The following is an 18,351-nucleotide window of genomic DNA, read 5'->3' as shown; positions in this document are numbered from 1 at the left end:
CCACCCATACACCAAACAGCTTCAGGAATAAGTTTTGTGCTTTCCTTTACTTGTCTGGCGGTCTCTCTGTAGGAGGCTCTTGGGGGATCATTAAAGGTTTCATATTCTACTGGCTCCATGATACCATGTAATTCAGCTCCTAGGGGACTAGTGGGGTGGACACTCTGTTGTTGTAGGTAAGCATGCCATTTTTGCAATGTAGGGGCTTGTGTTATGGCAGTTTCATTCTTGTAAATGTACCATCTAGCCCCCCTTTATAGGCAACCCAGTTGGACAGTTACTGGAAGAGTGGCAGTTAAGGGCTCCACTTGCTGAAGGGCCTTATAGACCCCCCCCATACTTGTTCAGTAGGAAAATATTGTATCTTTATTCCCTTGCAGAGTTGTGACCCAAAGTTCAACAGTTAACTTCCCATGCTGCCAAAATGCCCAACTCATCCCATTTAGTGGTCACGTTTAGGGTCATGGAAATACTAGTAAAGTAATTTCTTGTGGCCTGTGCTTGAACAACTAAGAGCTTGGTCAAAGCCAGCTTGATGTTCTACCCGATGCCAGTGGGCTTCCTTTTTTACCAGATGGTATAGAGAGTGCAGGCATTTTGCTAAATTGGGCTAGAGGCCCTCCAGTACCCCACTGGGAACACTTGCAGTTGCTTAATGTCTTAGAGATGGGAAATTATTGAATCTGGTCAGTCACAGAGCCCAGTATAAGAAGCCTTAACCTGACCAAGTAACCTGCCAGAACTTTACTGCTGGTCCAGGGCCTTGTACTTTTTCTGTGGATTGATGGTACATCCTTGCTTGTTCACATGAGTGTAGAGATTGTTCAGGTAAGACTAACAGAAGTTTTCAGGAGTTAGAGTGACATCATTCATACGATGAAACCTTTTAACTGTGAATAGTGGTCGATATAAAGACAAAATATGAGCAGTCTTACCATGACAGATAGTGGGGCTGTGCAAATATCCTTGTGGCAATACCCGGAATGCCCATCGTCAACCGTCCCATGTGACTCGGGATGTGAAGGAATACTAAAAGTGTTGGCTAGGGCGCCTGACTGCTGCATTTGGTTAAGTATCTGCCTCTTGATCTCGGCTCAGGTCATGATCTCGTGGTTTGTGAGTTGGATGGAGCCCTACATCGGGCTCTGCACTGATGTGTGGAGCCTGCTTAGGACTCTGTCTCTCCTTCTCTCTGCCTCTCCCCCACTTGTGTGATCTCTCTCTCTCTCTCTCTCTCTCTCTCTCTCTCTCTTTCTGTCTAAAAAATAAATAGGGGTGCCTGAGTGGCTCAGTCTGATTAAGCATCTGACCTTGGCTTAGGTCATGATCTCACAGTTCATGGATTCAAGCCCCTTGTCCAGCTCTGTGCTGACAGCTCAGAGCCTAGAGCCTGCTTAGGATTCTGTGTCTCCCTCTCTCTGTCTGCCCCTCCCCCACTTGTGCTGTCTGTCTGTCTGTCTGTCTCTCAAATATAACATTTAAAAATAAACAACCAAACAAAGTGTTGGCTGATTCCAAAGCCATATGGTAAGAGCCTACACCATATACCATTCAGCGATTTGGGTAATATTAGGGATAGCAGCATGTATTTAGTTCTTTATAATCAGTGGTCATTCTCTAGGTGCCATCTGGTTTCTTCACAAGCCACACAGCCCTATAATAGGGATTTCGTGCTGGCTTGATTATTTAGTGGTAGGTATATCCTCATATCCTCCTAACAACCAGTATTGCTTTACATTGACAACTTGGGGAGGGGGTAACACAGGATCCCAATTTGAATTTCCCTTTAAGACAGTTTCAATTACCCTAATTCGAAAGTGAAATTCTCCTACGGAGTTTTGTAGTGTTTTTTCCCAGGAGAATATCTATGCCGAATCTGGTCTCCAGTATTGATTGCAAAACTGAAAACCTCATATGGAGCAGTTGTGCTTATATTCTCAAGCGCACTCTTGTGCCCATCACCCTTACGCTTTTCCCTCTATAATTATCAGTGACTGCCTAGGTCCCTGAGTGACATTCTGGATTGCCACAAATTAGGGTGCATTCTGCTCTGATATCCACTGAGGCCATGGCTTTTTGCTTATTTTTGGTGTCCACGAAGTTGTGAACTATACTTGGGGCCTCTGGTTGCCCCCTAGGCTCTCACATGGAAGCAATCTTGGTCCCAACCCTGGTCTCTCAGGCAGGGGTGTTCCCAGCCCCTGTAAGAAGTCACCTGTGGCCGGACACCTGGGTGGCTCAGTAATTTGACCATCCGACTCTTGATTTTGGCCCAGGTCATGATCTCACACTTTGTGAGTTTGAGCCTTGCATCAGGCTCCACACTGACAGTGTGGAGCTTGCTTGGGATTCTCTCTTTGTGCCCCTCTCCTGGGAGTGAGTGCATGGGTATGCTCTCTTTCTCAAAATAAGTAAATAAATAAACTTAAATTTAAAAAAGTCACCTATGGCTTAGTTTTTTTTTTTTTTCTTCCAGAGGTGGCATGGAGGGCAGTGGCCTAAATTGCTCAGCAGGAGTAAATTTCTTCCATAAAGCCACTAGAACGTCATTTGGTTGGCAGTCTTTTCTCGGTTTATGCCCACTGCCTGTAGGTCATGCCACGTTTGCTTTTGGGTTACCCTAATGGTGCCTTTGTTTTAGATTAACCTTATTTTTTTTTTATTTATTTTTTTAATGTTTATTTGTTTTAGAGAGAGAGAGAGAGAGAGGGAGGGAGAGACAGTGTGAGCAGGGGAGGGGCAGAGAGAGAGAGGGAGACACAGAATCTGAAGCAGGCTCCAAGCTGTCAGCAGAGCCTGACGGGGAACTCGAACTCGCAAATTGTGAGATCATGACCTGAGCTGAAGTCGGATGCTTAGCCAACTGAGCCACCCAGGCGCCCCTACCTTCTTATTTCTGATAAGTTTAATTGCATATATTATTTAGAATTTTTAACCCTCAGAAACCTTAATTTCTAATAAAAACTTAAGAAGTAAGCAATTGTGAGCTGTTATACCAGCATTCTTTAAATTTATGATATAAATTTAAATTTATGATTTATTAATTTCTGGAAGCTTGTGCCTTTTAAGCTTTTCAATATAGCATTAACACATCTTTTAGTTCCTCTGGAATAAGCCAGAAGTAGATAAACCTGTGTTTAGTAATGTTTCATTATTTGATTAGCAAATGATCTAGATATTTGATGAAATTAACTTAATTCATCACTTAGCAAAACTTTAAGGTTTCAAGGTACCAAGTGGATTTGGGAAACTAATTAAAAAGTTTACCTAAAACTTTTTTTTTCTTAAGTTTATTCATTTATTTTGAGAGAGCGAGCAAGCGGGGGAGGGTCAGAGAGAGTGAGAGACAAAAATCCCAAGCAGGCTCCCTGTTGTCAGTGGAGACCCCAACACAGGGCTCAAACCCACGAACTGTGAGATCATGAGAGCCGAGATCAAAAGTTGGATACTTAACCAACTGAACCACCTAGGCACCCCTACCTAAAATTTTTTTTATCTACTCAGTCTGTCTGTTCTTACCAATTATGTCTAGATTACCTGTGAAAATTTCATGAGACATCAGACAAAATCAACCATCATTCTAAGTCATTTTTGCTGACAAACTACAGTAGATAAACATGAACTTAACTAGTAAATTTGATTGTTTAAATTGTTTGATGTTGAAAACTCTAAGGATATGCCTGTTGTAATTAAGCCAACTAACTTAAAACTTTTTTTTTTAAACAAATTTTAGCAATACTCTCCAGAGGTGGAAAATAGCACATAACACATACATACAGATACATATGAATACACACAGAGACTTTATAGCTTCTGTTTTAAAATGACTGTCATGAAATAGGTACAAAACTCACTCATAAATCTAGGAGCTAAATTTATTTTTTGGTAGATAGAATAAGGTAAGGTAACCTGTCTAGATGGCTTAAACTTTTTCCACTTATATTTGGAGAAGACACTTAAGATTTGTATGTCTATTTATTTGTTCATTCAGCTTCATGGGCTGAGCATGAAGCCCAATTTGGGGCTTGAACTCAGAAATCTGAGATCAAGACCCTGAGATCAAGACCTGAGCAGAGATCAAGAGTTGGACACTTAACCGACTGAGCCACCCAGGTGCCACAAGATTTGTATGTCCTTTTAACAGCGAGAAAACCAAATTCTAATTTTGCACCAGCTTTTGATATTAAAGTAAATTCATTTTAGTCTTAGCCAGCTTGACCACACAATTCCTTGTCAAATATTCTTTTCCACAAACCTTCTACAACTTTCTACATTATGATTTTGTCATTTTTTTCTCTTGAGACCATTAGATGCTTTTTAGGACAAAATTACTTTTTTATTCTCCAACAAAAAAGCGTCTCCATTTCTCATACCTTCTACTGAAAACACATCCTACGTTACTGGCATACAAAAATGTTTCCCATGAGTTCCGTGGTTTAGCATCCCAGTCTGGCTTCAAATGATGGCTATAATCTTAGGTCACTGCATTTTATGTCCCATAAGACACACAAAGTGATAACAGTGAAGCCTTGATTTGTGTATCCTGGGTTTAGATATTATCTACCAAGTTAGAAGCCAAAAGGGATGTGGATAGTCTCCTTTCCTTTTCCAATTGTAATTCTTTTTCCAACTGCCTTATCTCCTTTCTGCCACTAGCTAGGCATTGTTGGCCACCCCGAAGGACCCAGAGGAGTGGCCAACCCACCACAGCCACTGCTTGGTGGCCTTCCTTACCTCAGTGGGTCATGTGACTTTCTAATAGCTCTAATCCATTTGGCATTTTCAGGGTGTCCCTGTATTCCTGCAACAGTCCACAGGCATCAAGCAAACCAATTATGCCTTCCCACGTCAATGTGGTTGCCCACCCCAGGGTTTCCCCCAACAAAAACTTCATTCCTTGCCCATTTTTCGGTCTCTGGGCTGCTCCTGGCTGGCTTGCCAATTGTTCTATGAAAGGGAAGTATATGCAAAATGATCTCCAAAGGCTAGCGGAGCCATAAGACCGAAGAAAAAGGCCAACAAGTCCAGCTTGACAAAAAATGGTTTATTAAAGGGACTTCTGAAGAGTAGTCCCTCTTCGGTGGCTCTAAGACAAATAGATTTCTGCATCTCCACCTTCCATAAGACCTGCTTTTATAGTCCTAAAGGCTGAGGAGTACAGGCTGGGAGACCACCTGGGAAGAAATGTTTTGAGAATCATGTCTCCAGAGCAGATCAGGTTGTTATGACCCAAGGGTGTACTTAGGTGTGAAGCGTGTGGCTCAGCAAAAAGAATGAGGTAGGGAGACTGCTCTAGAAGGCTTCAGATCACAGAATGGTCGTGATAGATTTGTCCAAGATGGCATTAGTCTGGTTCACACAATAATGTAACATAACTTTTATATCCCCTGGGGAATCCAAAAAATTAATGAGACTGACTTTATTGTGATACTCACTTTATTTTTTTCCCTTCAAATTTTTTTAATGTTTATTTATTTTTGAGACAGAGAGCACTAGCAGCGGAGGGGCAGAGAGAGAGGGAGACACATAATCTGAAACAGTCTCCAGGCCCTGAGCTGTCAGCACAGAGCCTGATGTGGGGCTCGAACCCACGAACCGCGAGATCATGACCTGAGCCGAAGTCGGACGTGTAACTGACTGAGCCACCCAGGTGCCCTTCCCTTCAAATTTTTATTTTAAGTTGATTTATTTATTTTGAGAGAGAGTTGGGGAGGGGCAGAGAGAGAGACTGAGAATCCCAAGCAGGCTTCATGGTGTCATCACAGAGCCTGATGCAGGGCAGAACTCCTGAAACTGACATAATTGACCTAAGCTGAAACCAAGACTGAGCTTAACCAACTGAGCCACCCAGGCACCACTGTGATACCAACTTTATTTATTGGTCTGGAATGGAACCAGCAATATTTCCAGGATATGTCTGTAATGTATGTATGTTTTATTGGGATAGGATGTTATCTACATGATTTTATTTATGGATATAGTTCATATTTAAATATGAAGATAGTTCCTGGGACCCTACCATACCTACCCTATAAGCTTTTCTACTATTCATTAACATACAAAGTATTATCTTCCCTTAGTTCCCTTATCAACAAATGATTCTTGAATACTCACTGTGTACACAGAATGGTTCGTTTCTCTCAAGGATGTCCTAGGCTACTGGAAGAGACAAAACTTGCACAAATGGAGTGAAGGAAATTGCATTTTAAAAGGATCACTCAGGCCAGGGGTACTGGCTCATTCAGTAGAGCATTGGACTCTTGATTTCAGGGTTGGGAGTTCAAGGTTCATGTTGGGTGTGAAGCCTACTTAAAAATAAATAAATGATTAGGGCACCTGGATGGCCCAGTACATTGAGCATCCAACTTCAGCTCAGGTCATGATCTCATGGTTCATGAGTTCGAGCCTGCATTGGGCTCGTTGCTGTCAGCCTGTCAGTGCAGAGTCCGCTTCAGATCCTCTGTCCCCCCCTCTCTGCCCTTCCCCCACTTATGCATGTGTGCTCTTGCTCTCTCCCTCTCTCTCTCTCAAAAAATAAAACATTTAAAAAAATGAATGAATGAATGGATCACTCAGGCCAGAAGAGAACAGAAAGTAGGACATCAGTTATGAAATGAGTTCATTCATTCATTCAGCAAACATTTACTAAGGGCTTTCTATAAGTCAATTTTGTTCGTCCTCAGAGCTATAAAGACAGATTAGCCCCAGTCCTGGCTTTCAAAGAGTTTACACTCTCTGAGCTTTTGAGGAGACAGATAAGGAAAGATTTAAGTATAAAGTCACAAGGCCCAGCAGAAACAGAAAGTTGGGAAGGGGATAATCAGGAAAAGATCCACAGATTAGACATTTCAATGAAGTCTAGGAAGGATACAAGGTCTTTTACCAGGTGTTTATAGAGCTTAGTAGTTCAGATAAAGATAAACCAATGGGAATGAAGGAGGCAACCGATTAAGCAGGTGTTTAGGCAGAGAGTGGCTAATTTTTTTTTAATAACTTTCACCCACTTTCCTTGGTCAGTGAGAACTCTGAAGACTGCCCAGGTGGATGGGATCAAGGGAAGAAAGCAAGGAGGAGGAACAGGTATGGGGAGGAAAGATAAGTTTTGTTAGTTTGAAGTACTTGCATAACATTCACATATAAATGCCCACTCCGTATTTGGGAACTAAAGCCTGGTGCTCAGGCCTAGACTGGACATGTCAATTTTTGAGTCCCTTAAACAGACCCTGGAAATACTGGAAGTTTTACAGAAAAAAGGCAGCACAGTTACCCCAGGTCCAGTCTTTGGCTCTGATGGGGAAGAAAATGGAGCTACTTAGTTGTTCAAGCTATTTTTAAAATCAGCATTTAGGGGCACCTGGGTGGCTCAGTCGGTTAAGCAACTGACTTTAGCTTAGGTCATGATCTTGCAGTTCATGAGTTTGAGCCCCGAGTCAGGCTCCGTGCTAATGGCTCAGAGCCTGGAGCCTGCTTCAGATTCTGTGTCTCCCTCTCTCTCTCTGTCCCTGCTCATGCTTTGTCTCTCTTGCTCTCAAAAATAAACATTAAAAAAAATTTTTTTTAAATAAATAAAATCATCATTTAAATTCTCCAATTTTGGTACTAAGTTCTTTGGTAACAGTTACTTTATTTTTTTATTTTTGAGACAGAGAGAGACAGAGCATGAATGGGGGAGGGTCAGAGAGAGGGAGACACAGAATCTGAAACAGGCTCCAGGCTCTGAGCTGTCAGCACAGAGCCCGACGCGGGGTTCCAACTCACAAACTGCGAGATCATGACCTGAGCCGAAGTCGGCCACTTAACCGACTGAGCCACCCAGGCGCCCCAACAGTTAGTTTTTAAAAATATGTAATTGTGGGGGCACCTGGGTGTTTCAGTTGGTTAAGCATCCGACTTTGGCTCAGGTCATAATCTCGAGGTTTGTGGGTTTGATCCCTGCGTCAGGCTCTGTGCTGACAGCTTGGAGCCTGGAGCCTGCTTCAGATTCTATGTCTCCTCTTTCTCTGCCCCTCCCCTGTTTGTGCTCTGTCTCTCTCTCAAAAATAAATAAACATTAAAAAGAAAAAAGTACATAATTGTGGGGCACCTGGGTGGTTCAGTCTGTTGAGCATCCAACTCTTGATTTTGGCTCAGGTCATGATCCCAGGGTTGTGGAATTGAGCTCCACATCAGGCTCCATACTGAGTGTGGAGTCTGCTTGGGATATTCTCTCTCTCTCTCTCTCCCTCCCCCCCCCGCCACATTCTCTTTCTCTAAAATAAATAAAAGTTAAAAATAAATATATGGGAATGCTAGCTGGTGCAGCCACTCTGGAAAACAGTATGGAGGTTCCTCAAAAAACTAAAAATAGAACTACCCTACGACCCAGCAATTGCACTACCAGGTATTTATCCAAGGGATACAGGTGTGCTGTTTCAAAGGGACACATACACCCCCATGTTTATAGCAGCACTATCAGCAATAGCCAAAGTATGGAAAGAGCCCAATGTCCATCGATGGATGAATGGATAAAGAAGGTGTGGTATATATATACATGGAGTATTACTCGGCAATCAAAAAGAATGAAATGTTGCCATTTGCAACTACATGGATGGAACTGGAGGGTATTACGCTAAGTGAAATTGGAGAAAGACAAAAGGCATATGACTTGACTGATATGAGGACTTTAAGAGACAAAACAGATGGACATAAGGGAAGGGAAACAAAAATAATATAAAAACAGGGAGGGGAACAAAACAGAAGAGACTCATAAATAGGAGAACAAATGGTTACTGGTGGGGGTGTGGGAGGGGGGTTGGGCTAAATGGGTAAGGGACACTAAGGAATCTACTCCTGAAATCATTGTCACACTATATGCTAATTTGGATGTAAATTAAAAAAAAAATAATTAAAAAAATAAATTTAAATTAAAAAAATTAAAATATAGAATAATGTCATTGCCAAATTTTTATTTCTACTTATATTTCTATACAGAAGAAATATTTTTCAATACCTCTTTGTCCATTCAGTATAACAACTACCTTTTACTTTTAAAGAAGTTAGTAAATGGAAATATGATTCTTACATATAGTAAATAGGGAAACTTCTAGAAAGCCAACTAATAAAAGTATAAGAAAATACCCAACAATTGGTACTGAGTTCTCCAAAAAGAATAATTTTTTCTTTATTGAGGTATATTGGACTTAATGTCTTGTTAATTTCAGGTGTACAGTATAATGGTTCAATAAAAGAGTGATTTCTTTTTAATCCTAGGAATGGAAGATTGTGAAACAATGGAAGATGTATATATGGCTTCAGTGGAAACGGATCGGGGAGTAAAGGAACAGTTACATCTTTATGATACCAGAGGCTTACAGGAAGGTGTGGAGCTACCAAAGCATTATTTTTCATTTGCTGATGGCTTTGTTCTTGTGTACAGTGTGAATAACCTTGAATCCTTTCAAAGAGTGGAGCTTCTGAAGAAAGAAATTGATAAGTTTAAAGACAAAAAAGAGGTAAGTAGTTTTGTTAAAAATGTTAACTATGAATTGCAATACTATTTAAATTGTAGCTTGGACATTTGGGCAGTTAAAATATTTTAATAGTATAAAATTGTATTCATAGTATGTGTAATTGTCATAATATTTTTTCTTGGCCCAGAAAATACGGGATTAAATGAGTTCATTCAGGACCTGCATTTAACTTTCTGCTTTTGCATGTTACTGTGTGCAGGCTGAATTTTAGTGACACTATATCTCAAGTACTACACAGTTCACTTCATATTGTTTGGAATCACTGTTTCCTAGGGCTCTCTCTGTCTCATTGGCTAAATAGGATTCTTGTTTTCCGCCTTACAAAAAGAAAAAAAAAAACACTAAAAAAAAACCAAAAAAAAAAAAAAGGGAAGAAGAAAGAAATGGAAAAAAAAGATTGGATTCTACTCATTTACCGTTTAGAGTAAGATCCTTACCAAGGTCTGGCTTACGTGTATCCTTTGCATCTTTATCATTTTGTTCCTGTTACTGCACTCTGGGGACACTGGTCTACTTTTTGTTTTTTTCCACATGATGATTTTGTTTCTCTGTTAAGTCCTTGTTAATCAGTTGCTGGTTCCCCTCCCTGGAACTCTTATCTGCAGGTAGATTTTTCTCCATATCTTCACTTAGCTGACTCCTTATCATCTAAGGAACCATATAATGTTAGCAGCACTGGCTAGATGTTCTTAACCTAGAAATTTTAAGAAATAATAGAGATCCAGGGCATCTGGGTGGCTTAGTTAGCTGAGCATCCAACTTCAGCTCAGGTCATGATCGTGGTCTGTGAGTTCGAGCCCCATGTCAAGCTCTGTGCTGACAACTCAGAGCCTAGAGCCTCCTTCAGATTCTGTGTCTCCCTCTCTGTCTCTCTGCCTCTCCCCCGTTTGTGCTCTCTCTCTCAAAAATAAATACACATTAAAAAAAAATTGAAAACAAAAAAACCCCAAAATTATAGAGATCCCTTACACAGTTCCCCTAATGCTAACGTTGTATAAAACGAGTTAGCATTTATTTATTTATTTATTTAATTTTAATTTCATTTATTTATTTTTTAAAATTTACATTCAAATTAGTTAGCATATAGTGCAACAGTGATTTCAGGAGTAGATTCCTTAGTGCCCCTTACCCATTTAGCCCATCCCCCCTCCCACACCCCCTCCAGTAGCCCTCTGTTTGTTCTCCTATTTACGAGTCTCTTCTGTTTTGTTCCCCTCCCTGTTTTTATATTATTTTTGTTTCCCTTCCCTTATGTTCATCTGTTTTGTCTCTTAAAGCCTTCATATGAGTGAAGTCATACGATTTTTGTCTTTCTCTGTTTGCACTTAGCATAATACCCTCCAGTTCCATCCACGTAGTTGCAAATGGCAAGATTTCATTCTTTTTGATTGCTGAGTAATACTCCATTGTGTATATATATATACCACACCTTTATCCATTCATCTGTCGACGGACATATGGGCTCTTTCCATACTTTGGGTATTGTTGATAGTGCTGCTATAAACATGGGGGTGCATGTGTCCCTTCGAAACAGCACACCTGTATCCCTTGGATAAATACCTGGTAGTGCAATTGCTGGGTCGTAGGGTAGTTCTACTTTTAGTTTTTTGAGGAACCTCCGTACTATTTTCCGAGTGGCTGCACCAGCTTGCATTCCCAAAAACTAGTTACCGTTTATGCAGTCAAGATACAGAACATTTGCATCACTGCAAGGATCCCTCCTGTTATCCTTTTTTGTCACACCCACTTTCTTCCCATCCCCACCCCCTCTTAATCCCTGACTAATCTGTTTTCCATTTCTATAACCTTGTCATTTTAAGAGTGTTAACATAGATGGAATGATATGTATGTAACTTTTTGGTATCAGCCTTTTTCACTCAGCATAGTTCTCTTGGAGGGTCGTCCAAGTTATTGCATGTATCAGTAAGTAGTTCATTCCTTCTTATTGCTGAGTGATGTTCCAGGGTGTTTATGTACCAGAGTTTGTTTAACCATTCACTTGTTGAAGGACACCTGGGTTGATATTTCATTGTTTTGAATACTTATTTGCTTTGTGAATAGATCATAATCACTAGGTTCAGTTTTCAAAAGACATAGAGGCATCTAATGAATGCTGTCCTCACACCTGTTTCCCATTTTTCCCAGCTAAACAGATAAATTCTGTTATTTTTTCTGCGGTATCCTTCATATTCTCCTCCCTGCCCTCCGAAAGTTGAAAGAGTGGCTCAATGTGCACTCCTATTTGATACTTGAATCTTGGCTCTGCTTCTCAACTTACTGCCTCAGTTTCCTTAACCATAAAATAGGGATAATAATAGTACCTTTCTCAGATGGTTGTTAGGGAGCTTTAAGAAACACATACAGGGGCACCTGCGTGGTACAATCGGTTAAAGATCTGACTCTTGGTTTCAGCTCAGGTCGTGATCTCAGGGTTTTGTGAGTTTGAGCCCCCTGCCTTTTGGCCTCTGCGCTGGCTGACAGTGTGAGCCTGCCTGGGATTCTCTGTCTTCCTCTCTCTCTGTCCCTCCCCCACTGGCACTACCTCTGTCTCAAATAAATAAATAAACTTAAAAGACATTCATTCAGTGAATGCTTATTGAACAACTACTGTGTGCCTGGCATTGTTTTAGGTAAGGCGCAGGGAATACAATAGGCAGCAAAATAGAGTTCCTGTTCCCATAAACCTTCTGATTTGGGAGTGGGAGAGAGAAAGACAGTGAGTGAATATATATTATGAAGAGTGATGCTGTGTAGAAAAGTAAAGTAGAGCGGGATGCAAGGGTACTATTTTCTTTTTTTTTTTTTTTTTAACGTTTATTTATTTTTGAGACAGAGAGAGACAGAGCATGAACGGGGGAGGGTCAGAGAGAGAGGGAGACACAGAATCTGAAACAGCCTCCAGGCTCTGAGCTGTCAGCACAGAGCCGACGCGGGGCTCGAACTCACGGACCGCGAGATCATGACCTGAGCCGAAGTCGGACGCTTAACCGACTGAGCCACCCAGGCGCCCCAAGGGGTACTATTTTCTGTAAGGTGATCTGGGAAGGCCTCCCTGATAAGGTGACTTTTAGCAGAGATTTGAAGGAAGTGAGAGAGGAAGCCAAGCCCATCTGGAGGAGGCGTGCTCCAGGTGGAGGCACTAGCTGGGGCTAGGGTCTGGAGAAGTTTGCATGTCATGTTCAGGAACAGCTGTGAGGCCAGAGTGGGCTAGGAGGAGTATGGGAGGAGATGAGGGCAACACTTAGCATCACAAGCCATTGGTTTTGAGCAAAGGAAAGACCTATCTCGCTTAGGTTGCATTTATTTATTTTCATGTTTGATTTAAAAAATTGAATAGGTCACGTTTGCTCATGGTTCAGAAATAAAAATGATCTATAAAAAGGGCCATTGTGAGCTCTAGTTTCCCACTTCTGTCCTCAATCATCAAGTTCCTTTATCTCAAGCATTCTCTTCATTCATTCATTCATTCATTCATTCATTCATTGTAAACTCTATGCCCAATGTGTGGCTTGAACTCATGACCCCGAGATCAAGAGTCGCATGCTCCACTGAGCCAGCCAGGCATCCCTCAAGTATGCTTTTTAAATATTTTACCACTTGTTTTGGGGCTTTATTCTAGCATTTCTTTTTTCTTTCTTTTTTTAATGTTTCATTGTTTATTTTTGAGAGAGAGAGAAACAGAGTGTGAGCGGGGGAGGGACAGAGAGAGAGAGGGGGAGACACAAATCTGAAGCAGGCTCCAGGCTCTGAGTTGTCAGCACAGAGCCTCATGCAGGGCTTAAACTCACAGACCACGAGAGCAGACCTGAGCTGAAGTCGGATGCTTAACCCACTGAGCCACCCAGGTGCCCCTCAACGTTTCTTTATGTAAATACAAGTAAATAGGAATATACATATAATTCCCTCCCCGACCTTCTTACACCAAAGATAGCATAATGTTCTGCACCTTGCATTTTTCATGTAATGTATCTTGGAGTCCTTTCCATATCAGTACTCAAGATTCCTTTTTTTTTTTTTTAAACTGATGGATACTCATTGTGTGATAGATCATACTTATTTAACCAGTTCCAAATTGGTGGACACTTGGGGCTATTTTATAATCATTTGCTATTATGAACTATGGTACAGTGAACAATGTCTCACGTTTATTAGTTTGTATGCTTTAGGGTATAGCTGTAAGATCAGCTGAAATGGAGCTCTTGAATCAAAAGATACATTGCTAAATTACTTTCCATATCAATGGTATCAAAATGCCGGTTTTGCAGTCTTGACAACAGTGTGTGCTTGTGGATCCTGTGAATCTTCTGGGTGAGAGGCACTGGGTGGCTTAGTCAGTTAAGCATCTAACTCTTGATTTCAGCTCAAGTCATGATCTCACAGTTCATGAGTTTGAGCCCTGTGCCACTGATAGTGCAGATCCTGCTTGGGATATTTGCTCTCTCTTTCTCTCTCTCAAAATAAATAAACTTAAAAAAAAAACTTCTGGGTGAAGATGGTACTTTATTTCATTTTCCTTAATATGAATAAGGAAGGCTAAGCATCTTTTGACTTGTTTTAAAATATTCACTTTGGCTGCTGTGTTGACAGTAGACGACATAGGGGACAAGGTGAGAAGCAAGTTTTGTGAAATGGAATTGTTCTGGAGCACTTAAAACAGTTACCAGTTGGAGAGTTGAGAAGAAACCAACAAAGGAGCCTAAGAAGTGGCCAGTGAGATAGAAAAACCAAGAGATATGATGTCTCAGAAGGCAAGGGAAAGTCAGCACTTTAAAAAGTAGGGAGGGTTGCCTGGGTGTCTCAGTCAGTTAAGTGTCCCAACTCTTGATCTCGGCTCAGGTCATGAACTCATCGTCAGGAGTTCAGGCCCTGCTTCAGGCTCTGCACTGACAGCGCAGAGCCTGCTTGGGACTCTGCTTGTGATTCTGTCTCTGTCTCTCTGCCCCTCCCCAGTTCATGCTCTCCCTCTCTCAAAATAAGTAGTAAACAAAATAAATTAAACAAAAAGTAGGGAGTGATCAAACTATGTCATGGTGCAGATAGGTCAGAAAAGCTGAAGACACAGAAGTGGCCAGCCTTTAGTTAACTTGGGACGTCTTAACAGTTACAGCAAAACAGATGAAGTTTGATTGGACTGGATATAAGAACTGGGCACAGCAAAGATAGCTCTTTGAGAATTTTTAGTCAAGGGTAAATATATTGTCCTACAAAGGGGAACAGAGGAGCTGGAGAAGGATGTGTAAAAGAGGGCTTTTTCCCCCCTCCCCAGATGAGAGCTAGTGTTCATATGCCAATGGAATGCTTCAATAGAGAGGAGAAAATGGATGATATAGGAGAGGGGGTTAATTGCTGTAGTGACATCTTGTCCAGGGTAAAGAGGATGGAGTCTAGATGGTAGGTTATTAGATGTGTTGGTGGATGCAAGTGAAGGTTCCTTTAATTGCTTCTATCTTCTTACTAAAATAGTATAGACATCAGCTGAGAGTAAGGTGTGGGAAGGCAGAGATGTTGGAGGTTGGAAAAGAGAGCCAAGGTAGGAGCTGTTGTCTAGTTACAGAATATATGGATGGAATATTAATCTATTTACTAGAGAACACTAGCTCACTTAAAGTCAGTGGTTATGAATTGGGACCAGTCAGCAGAGCTGCTTTTTCTCTCCATGTTCAGTAAGTGGTATAGGCACGGTTCAGTTAAGAGTTACATTTAGGGGCATCTGGTTAGCTCAGTTGGTTGAGCATCCGACTTCGGCTCAGGTCATGATCTCATGGCTTGTGAGTTTGAGCCTCGCATTGGGGTCTGTGCTGACAGTTCAGAGCCTGGAGCCTGTTTTGGATTCTGTGTCTCCCCCTCTCTCTGCCCCTCCCCTGCTCATGCTCTGTCTCCCTTTTTCTCTGCCCCTCCCCTTCTCTCTCTGTTTCTCTCAAAAATAAATAAACATTAAAAAAAAAAAAAACTTTTTTAAAAAAGTTACATTTAGGATGGGGGGTTGGTGACCAAGAGAATACAATGGGATGATGATGTAAGCTGGGCCGGGAACTGAGGACAGAAGGGTTGAAGAACAGTGATAAAGGTAGGAGAGCCAGTGGACTGTAGATCCTTCTGGTGTTTAGGATTGTTGCAGTTTAGGGTGTAAGGCACGAACTAGAAAGGTAGAGTGGGATTGGGATTCCTGGAATTAAAGACCACGAAGGGGAGTGATTATAATGGCAAGAGCTAGGATGTGTAGAGGAGTGGATGGCCAAAGTCAGGAGGATGGTTAGGCTATTTGGAGAAGTCAAGGAATGGAAAGAGAAGGTTACTGGAAGGGTCATCCATGTGGCTAGTGAGTCACTAGGAATTACGATAAAAGTAGTGTGGGAGTGACAGTGGGCCATTTCTGTAATGAGTAGCAACAAGGTGGGGGTGGGAAACAGGCAGTCGATAGTACAGACTAATAACACCAGCCTTCACTTTCAGGGTTCTTTGGGAAGGACATTATTGGAGACAGCAGTGAGGGATAAGGAGGATACCCTTTACATCCCCTGTGCCCCCCGCGGTGGTGAGAGTACTGTTTCAAGTAGGCAGGGTGACGGGAACATTGAAAGCAGAGATGGGAATGGAGGAAGGAGACTTCGTTAAAATCCGGGGCGACATGCAAGTTTCTACAACTGGACAGGAGAGGGAGATGGGAGATCAGACTAGGAGATACATGTGAAGATGAAAATCTGGGTGATGAAGAATGACAGGAGGGCCTGAAGGGACAGATCCTGTTGAGAAATGAAGGAGTAGGAGACTTGCCAAAACCCCGAAGCTCTAGGGCCTGCTGTTCCATCCTACGAGGAAGGCATAGTCTAACTGGAGCGCAGGGAGCCCACTCAGCTTTGAGGCAGAAACACAGCAGTGGCTTAAATGTCCTAGTTCAAAGCTGTTCCTTAGAGGTACCTTCTCTAACAATTCTTACTGCTCCTCTTCTACCTTTCATTATCTTGTTTTATTGTCTTTACAGTCAAGGGTCTGAAAATTGGATATTATCTCCCTTCCCCTCCCCACTGTGCTTTGACTGCCTTGCGACTGCTGTGTACTGGTGGTCTGAAATTGCATGGTGTGCATTAAGCATTTAAAGCTTAAGTGCATGATTGATTGCCTTACATTTAGTGTAAAATGCTCCCATTGGTCCATATATTCAAGATTATTTAGTGCTTGCATCAGGCACTTGTCTAAGATCAGAAATAATGTGAACAGAATAACAGTTCCTGTTCTCATGGAATTTAGGTTCTAGGGGTGAACTCTCACAGCTCCAAGAGTCCGTAGTTTTTAAAACATGTAATGCTGATTTCCTAAACAGCAGGTATAACCACTGAAATGCAGACACATTTCAAATTATTACCTGTATTTTTAAAATTTATTTTTAATGTTTACTTTTGAGAGAGGGAGAGAGACAACATGGGTGAGGGGCAGAGAGAGAGGTCAGAGGATCCGAAGTGGGCTCTACATGGACAGCAGAGAGCCCGATGAGGGGCTCGAACTCACCAACTGTGAGATCATGACCTGAGCTGAAGTCAGACACTCAACGGACTGATCCCCCGAGGTGCCCCTGGAGTTTAGATAGTAATATCTTCAAGTCTAGCTTCCATTCATACCTGACTTGAGTAACTTCCACCCACTGTTCCTTTAAAATGTTTCGTAGTTGGCAGGCTGTAGAGCATCTGCGTTTTTAACCAAAATGCATTAAGGCAGAGTGAGGTTAATACCTGACTAACTTGATTCAAGTCACATCTGAGGATGTTTTGAGTTTTCTTGATTTCTCTCTTTTGTCTGGCAACGCATGTTGGCAAAGTGTAATCTTAATATTTTCCTTTCAGGTAGCGATTGTTGTGTTAGGAAACAAAATCGACCTTTCTGAGCAGAGACAAGTAGATGCTGAGGTGGCACAGCAATGGGCAAGAAGTGAGAAAGTGCGACTGTGGGAGGTAACGGTTACGGATCGGAAAACTCTGATTGAACCATTCACTCTGTTAGCCAGCAAACTTTCCCAGCCCCAGAGCAAATCAAGCTTTCCTTTGCCTGGGAGGAAAAACAAAGGGAACTCTAGCTCTGAGAACTAAAAATCAATAATGCTACAACTGTTGGATAGTGATTGCCTTTAAGTGTTTGTGAACATATTTAAAATAGGCCATTTGCATCTACCTTTGGCTCTTAGGCAACCTTTAAGGAATTAATTTAATGCACTTTAGGTTACAATTAAATCATTTGGGCTAAGTTTATTGTCTGATAGGAAATATTTGCATTGTCATTGCTTGAAACTTGTCCCTGAAATTAGCACCTTTGTATTTATATTTTTGTTGCACTTGTCAAAACAGTAGAAAAATAAAGTTTGGGTAGTATGCAGATAGGAGTAGCTCCGCTACCCCTAACTTGTTTCAGAAGCCATTTTTCTGTGTAACTTTATGCACACTTCTTAGCTCAAACAGAACTTTGTTTTTAAGGTCATTAATCTTCTAATGTCTAGAAACATAAAATGACATTTTTAGATCAAACAGTAAACTTGGGTGTTAAACTAAATTTTATCTTGTGGAGACCTTGCTAACTGTAACAAAACCTACCTGTGATTTAGCTTTGTTCAAATTATATGTTTAGCATGACTTGAGGTAGGGGGTGGTGTAAGTATGTTTAAAGTGTTTGCTTTCTTTAGAAAACTGCTAATAAGCACTTAAGGACACTCAAGCTTCCATTTTCCACAAGTAATGCTGTCCCTTCTGCAGTCATGCTCTGGATACTTAGTCATGTGGAATAGAATGTATCATAAAAATATTGGACTGCAGGTAGTCTTCTGGTTAGATAGCTGAATGTGTGCTGTGTTATTCTT

At 41.4% G+C, this 18,351-nt stretch overlaps 1 protein-coding gene across 11 annotated transcripts in view; it reads left to right on the top strand.

Moving 5' to 3' along the window:
* Positions 1–18,351, top strand: part of NKIRAS1 (NFKB inhibitor interacting Ras like 1) — a 45,876-nt gene that overhangs the window by 21,074 nt on the left and 6,451 nt on the right. For 7 of the 11 annotated variants that reach the window (XM_042903652.1, XM_042903650.1, XM_042903642.1 and 4 more), the window contains exons 3-5: positions 7,018–7,080; positions 9,250–9,491; positions 17,348–17,455. In XM_042903652.1, coding sequence (XP_042759586.1) covers positions 7,018–7,080; positions 9,250–9,491; positions 17,348–17,455 — 413 coding nt within the window. Of the gene's footprint in view, positions 1–7,017; positions 7,081–9,249; positions 9,492–17,347; positions 17,916–18,351 lie in introns of those variants that run through there. The other 4 variants (XM_042903646.1, XM_042903647.1, XM_042903651.1 and 1 more) reach the window with 4 other exon arrangements.

This window comes from Panthera leo, chromosome C2 (assembly GCF_018350215.1).
Source record: "Panthera leo isolate Ple1 chromosome C2, P.leo_Ple1_pat1.1, whole genome shotgun sequence".
Classification (NCBI taxonomy): Eukaryota; Metazoa; Chordata; class Mammalia; order Carnivora; family Felidae; genus Panthera; species Panthera leo.
Note: the sequence above shows the minus strand (reverse complement) of the source record. Positions and strands in the feature narration are given on the sequence as shown.